The sequence below is a fragment of the Idiotropiscis lumnitzeri genome, chromosome 2 (assembly GCF_059441095.1).
Source record: "Idiotropiscis lumnitzeri isolate Australia: NSW breed Sydney's pygmy pipehorse chromosome 2, RoL_Ilum_1.0, whole genome shotgun sequence".
NCBI classification, from domain to species: Eukaryota; Metazoa; Chordata; class Actinopteri; order Syngnathiformes; family Syngnathidae; genus Idiotropiscis; species Idiotropiscis lumnitzeri.
In genome coordinates, this window is record NC_142392.1 from 11019982 (window position 1) to 11031269 (window position 11288).

An 11288-nucleotide genomic window follows, 5' to 3' on the forward strand; every position below is an offset into this window, starting at 1 on the left:
CCGATTTCATCAGCACAGTTTCTTCTCACACATTTTCCATTAGGTACGATTAAAAAGACAACTGAAAAGCATAATGTTAACAAATGTTGTTCTAGGCAAAGGTAATTAATTTCATTGCTAATGTTTGATATTAAAAACAAAAAAACTCATCATCACTCAGACACAATGGTTCTTCTGGCACTGATCACATTGGCTTAATGTCAATAAAAAAGCTTTGCAAAATTCAATTTATCATATTTTATTCAAAATCACATTTACATCTTACCACAAAGAGTCAGTTCCTTCCGTTTTTTTTTTAAGCTTCAAGGATTGCTGCAATTTTCACCAGCACAATTGTGACTCTCAGCACCGTTTTTAGAAAAGAATTTTTTTGCACAAACGCTGCAACTGAATGGCTTGTCTCCAGTGTGTGTTCTTGTGTGGGTTTTAAATGCGACTTTTGAGAGAAACTCTTGCCACAAACTGAGCATGAAAAAGGTTTTTCACCACTGTGTATTCTTCTATGTTTTGTTCACCATATTTTATTCAAAACCACATTTACATCTTACAACAAAGAGTCAGTCTTTTTTTAAGCTTCAAGGATCGCTGCTATTCTCGTCATCACAATCGTGTCTCTCTGCACTCTGTTTTGAGGAGAATTTTTTAGCACAAACGCTGCAACTAAATGGCTTGTCGCCACTGTGTGTTCTGTTAAATGTGACTTTTCAGGGAAGCATTTGCCGTGTGATCTTCTATGATTTGTTAAAGTTGATTTTTGAGAGAATCCTTTGCCACAAACTGATCAGGAAAAAGGTTTTTCACCACTGTGTGTTCTTCTATGTTTTGTTAAAGTTGACTTATCAGAGAAGCTTTTGCCACAAACGGAGCAGGAAAAAGGTTTTTCTCCACTGTGTGTTCTTGTGTGGATCCGTAAATGTGACTTTTCTGAGAAGCTTTTACCGCAAACCGAGCAGGAAAAAGGTTTTTCTCCAGTGTGTGTTCTTGTGTGGCTTGTTAACGTTGACTTTACAGAGAAGAGTCTACCACAAACTGAGCATGAAAAAGGTTTTTCTCCACTGTGCTTTCTTGTGTGACTTGTTAAACCTGCCTTTTGAGAGAAGCATTTTCCACAAACTGAGCAGGAAAAAGGTTTTTCACCACTGTGTGTTCTTGTGTGTTCTGTTAAACCTGCCTTTTGAGAGAAGCATTTTCCACAAACTGAGCAGGAAAAAGGTTTTTCTCCACTGTGTGTTCTTGCGTGGCTTGTTAAATTAGACTTTTGAGAGAAACATTTGCTACAAACTGAGCAAGAAAAAGGTTTTTCTCCACTGTGTGTTCTTCTATGTTTTGTTAAATTTGCCTTTTGAGAGAAGCATTTTCCACAAACTGAGCAAGAAAAAGGTTTTTCTTCACTATGTATTGTTGTGTGTTTTATTAAATATGACTTTAAAGAAAAGCTTTTGCCACAAACCGAGCAGGAAAAGGGTTTTTTACCACTGTGAGTTCTTGTGTGCACTGTTAAATGTGCCTTTTGAGAGAAGCATTTTCCACAAACTGAGCAGGAAAAAGGCTTCTCTCCACAGTGAGTTCTTGTGTGCGCTGTTAAATGTGACTTTCGAGAGAAGCTTTTGCGACAAAATGAGCATGAAAATGTTTTTTCTCCACTGTGTGTTCTTGTGTGCGGTTTTAAAGACAACTTTGAAGTTAATGAGTCAGTGTGGCATGCCCTTTCACCTTTGGCTTGCCCATTATCACCATCATCCTCATCATCATCATCATGAGCGTCTGATAATGTGTCCTCATTATGTGCTTGTGATGGCCCCCAGTGGTCTTCGTCACCTTCTGTTGTCACGTGATGACTTGAACTGCTGCTTGGAGGCTCCGCCCCTCTGTTGTCCTCACTCTCATCCTTGTTTTCAACTTCAGTCTTTATAGGGACAACGTTCAGTGGTGACTTGTTGATCTCCTCCTCCTCCTCCTCCTTTTTGATATGAGTCAAGTCTGGCTCCTCTTTCACAGAACAGAGATCGTTTTCACTGACGTCTGTAGGACACAGAAAGACAAATTTGGTTTGGTCAAGTCAAACCTCAGGCGGCGACTTTGTCTTATATTGTTTCTACCGCGCTACCTTGACTTGCGCCTGCCGCACATGGAGCAATGCGTGCGACCCCAACTTGGACCGGACCATGGGGGCATTTCACAAAATTACGTCCTACAATGTAAACCTCCCTTTAGCAGCACAACTGTGATAAACGAGCATTTAAAAAGGAAGCACGTTGCGGCTGATGCCCGATTTCATTCCTGACATAGTCAAAGACGTTTCTGGAATATGTATTCAAATTCAACTAAGATACTCCAGAATATTTTAAGAGTTCACTGAATTATTTTGTACCTGCAATGATGCAAAACAGCCATAGGGTGTCAGTAATGAGTAACAAAGTAGAAATTAGAATTAGAATTACAAATCCCTTTATTGTCATTGTACTCAAGTGTGCAACGAGATTAGAGGGCTCCCCTCTCCAGTGCAATACAACAATAATACAGACAAATATATAAATTAGATAAATAAATAAGAGAGTGCAATGGAATTTAGTACTGAATAGTGTATATAAAAACACATCACAATGCTGTTCTGCAAGGTAAGGGTGTTCTTGTGTGTGTGTGAGAGTTCAGAATGGAGATGGCTCTCGGAAAGAAATTGTTTCTCAGTCTATTGGTCCTCGATTTGATGCATCTGTAGCGTCTGCCAGAGGGCATCAGGTCGAACAGGTGTGAGTTTGGGTGGGTATTGTCTTTGACGATGTTGAGAGCCCTTCTGAGGCACCGGGCGGTGTAGATGTCCGACAGCGAGGGGAGAGGGCAGCCAATAATCCTTTGCGCTGTTTTGACTGTCCTATGGAGCCTCACTCTGTCCGCCTCAGTGCAGCCGCTGTACCAGGTGGAGACACAGTACGTCAGCAGGCTCTCGATGGACGAGTGGTAGAAGGCTAGCAGCAGCTTCCTGTCCAGGTTGAATTTCCTGAGGACTCTCAGGAAGTGCAGACGCTGGTGGACCTTCTTTACCACTGCTGTGGTGTTGTGAGTCCAAGAAAGGTCATCGGAGATCTGTACTCCCAGGAACTTGAACGTGTGGACCCTCTCCACACACATGCCTTCGATGCAGAGGGGGGGCGGCACCGTCTTGTTCCTCCTGAAGTCGACGACAATCTCCTTTGTTTTTGCAGTGTTAAGGTGCAGTCTGTTGTCCTTGCACCAAGCTGTCAGTCTCTTTACCTCCTCTCTGTAGGCTGTCTCGTCACCTTCCGAGATCAGACCGACCACTGTCGTGTCGTCAGCAAACTTGACGATGGTGTTGTTGCCGTGGGCCGGGCTGCAGTCGTAGGTGTAGAGGGCGTACAGGAGAGGGCTCAGCACGCATCCTTGAGGGGAACCGGTGCTCAGCATGTGGGTGGAGGACGTGTAGGGGCCGAGCAACACAGTCTGGGGTCTGTTGGTCAGAAAGTCCTTAATCCAGATGCGTGTGAGGGCAGGGAGGCCGAGAATGTCCAGTTTGGCGACGAGGATGTCTGGGATGATCGTGTTGAATGCCGAGCTGTAGTCCACAAAGAGCATCCTGGCATAGCTCTGCTGTTGTTCCAGGTGGCCCAGCACACATGCAGAGCAGTGTCGATGGCGTCCTCAGTGGATCTGTTAGCCCGGTATGCAAACTGGTAGGGGTCCAGAGTGGGAGGAAGGCAGTCCTTGATGTGCTGGAGAACCAGCCTCTCGAAGCACTTCATGACGACTGGCGTGAGAGCAACAGGGCGGTCGTCATTCTGGTGGATTGTGGGTGAATTTTTGGGGCCAGGAATAATGGTGGAAGTTTTCAAGCAGGAGGGGATGACTGCATGAGCCAGGGAGCGGTTGAAGATCCTGCAAAAAACATGTGATAGTTGGCGGGCACATGCTCTGAGGAATTTGCCTGGTATTCCGTCGGGTCCAGTAGCTTTCCTGGGGTTAATAGCCAGGAGCGCACGCCTCACATCGTGTTCCTCTATGGTGAGTGAGGGGGAGTTGAGGCATGGAGTGCGGGAGTGTGACGGTTGGAGTGAGTCAAAGCGAGCAAAGAAGGGGTATAGCTCCTCCGCCAGCAACGTACTCAGGTCTACAGACGTTATGCTACTGGCTCGGCAGTTGGTGATGCTCCGTAGACCCTGCCACACCTCCTGTGGTCTGTTGCTGGCAAGGTGGGACTCCAGCCTCCCTTGTAGTCTGTTTTGGCTCGCTTAATGCCTTTTTTCAGGTCAGCACAGGCCACACTGTACATGTCTCTGTCACCTGACCTGAAGGCAGTGTCACGGGCCGTGAGGAGTGATCGAACCTGGCTGGACATCCAGGGTTTCGTGTTCGGGAAAGTCCGAAGGGTCCTGTTTAGAAACTTCTCTGACAGTTCCGAAATATGAACTTGACAAACGTCTTCAACTTAACTTTTATTGCCGATTTTGTTAAAACATCTGCCACCATGTTGTCGGTTGGACAGTATTTCACACAGATTATCCTGTACCGCAGGCGTGGGCAAACTACGGCCCGGGGGCCACATGCGGCGTTTTGATCAGGCTCGCTGAACTTGAAAAAAAAATTAAATGAATAAACCTTGTTCATGTTTTATTTTCAAAATACTGTGTTTTTTCAAAGACATATATATTGTTGTAATGCTTTTTTTTCACTTTCATTTAAAATTAAATGTATTTTTTTTTCTCAGATGAGGTGAGGGTACCAAAACACTTTATCCATCTGCTCCTGGTCCGGCCCGTCTGTCAAATTTTTAGAACCCATTGTGGCCCGCCAATCAAAATGTTTTCCCATCCCTGCTGTAAAGGATCACAGGAGCCTATCCCAGCTGTCTATGGGCGAAGGGCGCACAACTCCCTGAACTGGTCGCCAGCCAGGAACAAGGCAGACATAGACACTGTCACTGAGTGAGAACCTGAGAGTAAAACGTGTACAAACCTGCTTCGTGTAGTAGCACAACACGAGGCTGCTTGCAAACTTCGTCCAGCAGTTGAAGATGTTGCTCGTTCTCTTCTTTTATTCCACAAAGTTCCTCTTTGTACTTGGGTGTCATTCTAGCACACATTTTCAAACGCCAATTTCAACAAATCCGCACTTGATCTCTGCTTGGCGATAACTCGCGTGCTTCTCTTTGTTCGACGAGACGAATGAAAGATGGCGTCGTTTTTTTCCTTCGAGAAAATAGCGCCTGCGTGAAGTTGGCCCCCCATTTGTTGCAAAAATAGGTGGAAATAGTTTGTTTCGTTTGTGCTGCGTTTGTGCCCGTTTGTGCTGTTAAAATTTTCGTTTGTGCTGCTTCGGTTCGAAAGATATTACACTTTGTTTTATTTCGAGTGTGACGTCACCCAGCCCCCCATTTTCATCCGATTGACTTGGGAATGGTGCCATTCGTTTGTGCAACGTTTGTGCCCGTTTGTGCTGTTAAAATTTTCGTTTGTGCTGCTTCGGTTCGATAGATATTCTACGTTGTAATTCACGCGGTGACGTCACAAACACTAACGCTCCGGCGTCAGTCTAATTTGTTTTGGATGCTGTCGAACAAGGAGCTAGGTATCATGCTACTGCGTTCAGTTAATCACTTCAATCACTCGTATTTGTTATTAATGAATCGATGTTTTGTATGTTTCTGCGCATTTTACATTCTTCATGATCCTGGAAAGCAACTGTTGCCGGACGAACTTCAGGTAAACATGTTACACTCACTGTTGTAGCTTTTTTTGCTAGCATGCAGTAATCTTAAAATCTTCCTGTTTTCACTGCTGTAAATTACTTTAAATTCGATCTTATTTCTTTTAATATGTTGTTCTGCCGCTCACTTGTTTATTTCATCAGTAGTCATTAAAGCTATGTGATTGTTTCTTAAATTATAGCAGACGTGAGGCCGAAACATATCCATTGAACTATTTTGAAATAAAAACAACATAAACACACCCCTCGATGTAGCATTCCCTCATTTGAGAACAACTGAATTAATATAAAAACAGTACATGCATAATTGATGAGAGCCTGCAGAGAAAGCTTTATATGTAAAAACAAACAGCAACAAACAAAACACCAAACTATTTACATTGCAACAATTAAGCAATCACTGCTTTGTGAAGAACAAAGCATGTGGGAAGATCTTTGTCCTTTCTGATGCTGCTTTCACTCCACTTTCCAGGTCATTGTACATCTCCCAGGCAAAAGCAGCCCTCCCACAGTATGCCACATAATGTCCAAGAGAATCCTGGGTCAAGCCTCTTTGAAATCCTATGACTGCTCTCAAAGTAAACATATTCTCTTGCAGCACCAGACTAGAGGGAATTTCAAGCAGGGCAACTTCTGTCCCACTCGTACCAAGGTCGGTGTCAATCCACAAACATTCTCCCAGACTGTAGCTGTGGGAAACATTTGCCGAACACAGAGCCTTTCCTGTACTGTTGTCTTGCTTTTTAAATGTAGATGGACACTGAGATGCATTTTGGATTGGTCGGAGGCAAGTAGAGTCAGGAAGGCTCAGTCCTTCTTCAGCAGCAGTCTGAAGATAAGTCATGCCACAGGTCTGCAGGACAGCAATGTTGGTACACACAAGCGGAACTTCCCTTATTACTTGAGTGCTTAGGCTGCAGTACGGTGAGGAACATTGTTTTTTCAAGTATACACTTCCTCATGGCTCTCTCAATCACTGTCGAGATGTGGCATTGTGCATCTATTTGGAGAGCACCAGAGGTTAGGTGGACAGGCTTGAATATTTCTTTCAGGAGTTCTGCCCTCTTGGAATACACGTGTTGTGTCACACCTCGTGTTGCGATGGTTTTTACCAAGTGGAGGAATGGATTGTCACAGGTCTTGCTGCTTACAGCCTTTTCAAATGAAAAGCTGTCACAATAAGAGCAAGAAAGACACTCAAACACGGCATCAAATGCACAAATGTTGAGCACAGCGACTTTCAATTTGGAAAGTTTAACAGGCTGCTGTTGGTTTCCATTTTTCAACAATTGCACCTTGACTTTTTTACGTTCCACGGATGAATCCACATGCAGCCACTCAGGACAAGGAGAGAGATATGAACTCATCTTCCTTTTTTGGGTGGAACTTCTAAGCCTGTCCAGTTCTCAACTTCGGTAATTTGAAGATTGTTTGCAGCAGCATCAGATTCATCACCAAGGTCAGCATCCTTTTTTAAATTTTTTTCCCCCGCTCTGGGTAGTAGAGACATCGTCAGGTCTTAAGACAGTCGTAGCATCACCTACATCAGCCTTTTCTCTTTTTTGTTTTGCAGCAGAAATCCGCATGTTTCCCTCAATGAAGGCAAGATGACGAGCAACAAACCGGTCGACACGAATGGGAAGGCTTTCATGCTTGAAAAGCCCATTTTTTATGTTTTTGAACTCTGCTTCAACAGCTGCCGAACTTGCAGTGATGGTGGTGCTTCGGAAGAGAGGGACCATTACTCCTGTCCAGAGTGGTAAGTAACTTCCCAGTCTGATGATGTGGGGAATAATCTCAGGGAGGAAGTGGGTGTTATCTCTGTCTCCCTCAGCCATGGCAAGTGACCTGCTCTCCTCGCATAATTCAGTCACCCACTGTCGAGCATTAGTGTGGATCTGTTGATGCGCCTCGACGGGTTCCTGTGCCTGAACCTCGTCATCTAGCATGCTGATACAGTCTTCTTGTGCAATTTGTGTTTTTAGGTATTTCTTGCACTTTTCTGATGGGAGAGGGGTTCCAGAACTGTCATTACCTTCGGACTCACTCAGTGCCACAGTAGTGATGGCACGTAGAAGTTCTGTTGAATGTTCCACACATTGTGACTTGAGTAGTTGTGCTAATGATCTCACATAAAAATCTTTAACACGATGTCTTTTATTTTTCAGGCAGTCCCATTGGCAGATCATTTTGATGCAGTGTGCAACATCTACCCTGACAAAGCATGGCGGCAGGTTTGCATGCTGATTCCCCAGCAAGACTTTAAAGCACTCATTAATGTAGCTCTTCAAATCAGGATGTGGGGTAAAAGCTTTGACCAGAGATCCAAGAATTGCGAGAGAGAAATCACTTACAGCTTCTTTTGGGGCCGGTGCACTTGCATGTATCCATTCTTTTAGCCACCCTGTGATAGCGCCAACATCATGCTTCTCTGATAACATCTGCACCACTGGGACACTGCAGCTGTTATTTCCCGTCAGAACACCCTGATAAAGGAAGATGTGGCCGGACGAGCCATTCGGTCTCACCAGTTTCTTAACTACTGAGCCAGTAGCATCAAAGCATACAGTTGGATGAGTTTTTTTTTGACAATGTCTTGTACACATGCATTTGTGTTTGACTCCAGTAATGAAGAATTTGTCAAGTCCAATGGCTTTGATGCTCCCACTGTGAGGTGTACTGTACTTTAACAGCTGCAATGACAAAATTGGATTTTTATCTCCTAATGCCGAATCATTTCTCTCTTGTTTTGCCTTGCGCAGGGTGGCCAAATTTGGGAGGTGGCTTGGCTCAGGATCTCCGAAGTCCATTAGTGTTGTTGCCTGCGATGTGTGACGGTTCGGGTTTGGGAGGAGGGCTTGGCGGTTCTGATTACTTGCAGGTTCGCGACCTTTCCCAGCCAGGCACTCCTCCGGAGAAAGTGGGCGTCGGCTCCTGCGCACCTGCGGCTCGTCAGCAGCAATCATGACCAGCATAAGATCCAGCCGCGCCAGGAGCCAGACGCCGGATTATCCCGTCACCTCACGTGGTACTGGCCATGTCTCGACACGCTGTCTGTTCGCCGGATCCGGTAGCCTCCCGTGCTTGTCTGACCTCCGTGCCTTCTTGTTCCCCCTCCAGCCGACCCGAGCCCGTCCGGTCCCGAGCTTCCCGCACCCGTTCCCGAGTTCCTGCCAGCGCTTCCCCCGACACGCCGCTCACCTGCCTCTTCCGTGCCGCACCCGCCGCTCCTCCGCCAGCCGGCCAGCGACTCCCGGTGCTCGCCGCTCCGACGCCTGTCCGCCGATCCTCGCTCCCGCAGCCATGCTCTCGGTTCGCCCCGCCGCGCCGCTTCCTCCTCCAATAAACCCCGTTCCTACCATTTCAGTCGCTCTTGGGTCCTCCTTTCCCCACACGCGGTTCACCGAACCGCGACAGAATAATCCGGCCAACCCAATGGACCCAGCGACCCCGGATTCCCTCGGGGAGGCGCTCGCCCTCCAAGGAAGCCAGCTCGAGCGCCACGAGAGGATGCTTCAGGAGTGCCCGGGCTCCTTCCAGGCAATCCACCGCCAACTCACGCACCTCTCCAACCAGGTGGGCTCGCTCGCTTCCCTCTCCGTCCTCCCTAGCGGCGCTTCCCCGGCCCCTCCTGCTCCCGCGACGTCCTTCGCGGGCAGCCGGGAGCCCCACGTTCCCACGCCCGAGCCCTACTCCGGGGACTTAGGCTCTTGCAGCCAATTCCTCCTCAGCACGTCACTAGTTTTCGACCAAGATAGCGTACATGACGAACCGGCTCCGCGGCCGCGCCGCCAAATGGGCTACGGCGTTGTGGGAGGCTTCGTCACCAGCGATGTCCTCCTACCCGGAGTTTTGCCAGGAGCTGCGGCGCGTGTTTGACCATCCCGTCCAAGGACGCGAAGCGTCCCGAAGACTGCTCACCCTCCGACAAGGCTCCCGCTCGGCAGCGGACTTCTCGGTCGAATTCCGCATCCTGGCTCACGAGAGCCACTGGAACGAGCCGGCTCTCCGCGAGGTCTTCCTGAACGGGCTGACCGACGCCCTTAAGGACGAGCTGGCCGTGCGCGACGTAACCTCGACCCTCGAAGAGCTGATCGTCTTGGCCATCAAGGTCGACCACCGGTTACGGGACCGGCAGGCCGACCGGTCCCGGCGGCTGCCCAGGCCAGCCGCTCGCTCTGCGGCCTCCCTCGCCGAAAGCAGCCCTCCGGTTCCGGCCCCGCCCTCCGCCGGCCCGGATGAACCCAAGCAAGTGGGAAGGACCACCCTGGACGCCCAGGAGCGGCAGCGATGCCTTTCTCGGCAACCAGGCCTTCTGGTGTCCGCCACTGGCTCTTCCCCACGGATGTCGATCCCCGCGCGTTTGCTGGGGCAACACGCCCCTCTCCCGGTCACCGCGCTGATCGACTCGGGGGTCGACGGAAGCTTCCTGGACCTAACCCTAGCACGCCAACTCGGGGTCTCCATGGAACCCATCGCCTCCCCCCGGCGGGTGGTGGCGCTGGACGGGCACCTCATTGCCCAGGTCTCCCAGCAGACCACCCCCCTGACCCTCATCGTTTCGGGCAACCACCGGGAATCCATCCGACTGTTCCTCATCCACTCCCCCCAGGTCCCCCTGGTCCTGGGATTCCCGTGGCTCCAGACCCACAACCCCGCCATTGACTGGAGGAAGTGTTCCCTCACCGGATGGAGCGAGTTCTGTCACTCCCACTGCCTGCGTTCCGCGGATCCGGCTCCTTCCTCTCCTCCCCCCGCTCCTCCTCGGCCAGACGTCTCCACCGTGCCTCCTGAGTACCACGACCTCGCCCAGGTCTTCAGTAAGGACCTCGCCCGCACCCTCCCTCCCCATCGGCCCTACGACTGCGCCATCAACCTTCTCCCGGGGGCTCCCCTACCCAACTTCCGCCTGTACAACATCTCCAGGCCAGAGAAGGAGGCGATGGAGAGCTACATCCGCGAGTCCCTGGCAGCCGGGCTCATTCGCCCCTCCTCTTCTCCCTTGGGAGCTGGATTCTTTTTTGTCAAGAAGAAGGATTCCTCGATCCGTCCCTGCATCGATTTCAAGCCCCTGAACCAAATCACGGTTAAAAACAAGTCTTCACTCCCCCCCATAGATCCCTCCTTCGAACCCCTATGCGAGGCCCAGGTTTTCTCCAAGTTGGACCTCCGAAACGCGTACCACCTGGTCCGCATCCGAGAGGGGGACGAGTGGAAGACGGCGTTCAACACCCCCCTGGGGCACTTCGAGTACCTGGTGATGCCCTTCGGCCTCACCAACGCCCCGCCGTCTTCCAGGCCCTGATGACGGACATATTTTGTGACATGCTGAACCGGTTCGTATTTATCTACCTCGATGACATTCTCATCTTCTCCCGCTCTCTCCCAGATCACCGCCAACATGTCCGGCTGGTTCTCCAGCGCCTCCTGGAGAACCGCCTCTACGTCAAGCCCGAAAAATGCGAGTTCCACGTCTCTTCAGTGCCCTTCCTGGGCTACATCATCGCCCGGGGGCAACTTCAGCCGGACCCCGCCAAGATCCAGGCCGTGGTGGAGTGGCCCACGCCCGC

The 11288-nt window shown here is 49.3% G+C and overlaps 1 protein-coding gene across 1 annotated transcript; it reads right to left on the reverse strand.

The window, feature by feature from the left end:
- Nucleotides 1–520: 520 nt before the first annotated feature.
- Nucleotides 521–8684, reverse strand: LOC148341672 (uncharacterized). Its single transcript, XM_088287913.1, has 4 exons — nt 8661–8684; nt 8472–8540; nt 8096–8204; nt 521–1818 (listed from the first exon to the last, which is right to left on the reverse strand). The coding sequence occupies exons 1-4, from the start codon at nt 8682–8684 to the stop codon at nt 782–784; spliced, it is 1239 nt and encodes a 412-aa protein (XP_088144039.1). The 3' UTR covers nt 521–781.
- Nucleotides 8685–11288: the final 2604 nt, after the last annotated feature.

Bases quoted from the DNA above. Each gene is read 5' to 3' on its own strand.
- LOC148341672 (XM_088287913.1), bottom strand. From the start codon at position 8,684: ATGATTGCTGCTGACGAGCCGCAG. The intron at 8,205-8,471 runs GCAAAACAAGAG...TTCCTTTATCAG, and splicing joins ATTTGGCCACCCTGCGCAAG to GGTGTTCTGACGGGAAATAA. The intron at 1,819-8,095 runs GTGCACCGGCCC...TGACAACAGAAG, and splicing joins AAAAGAATGGATACATGCAA to GTGACGAAGACCACTGGGGG.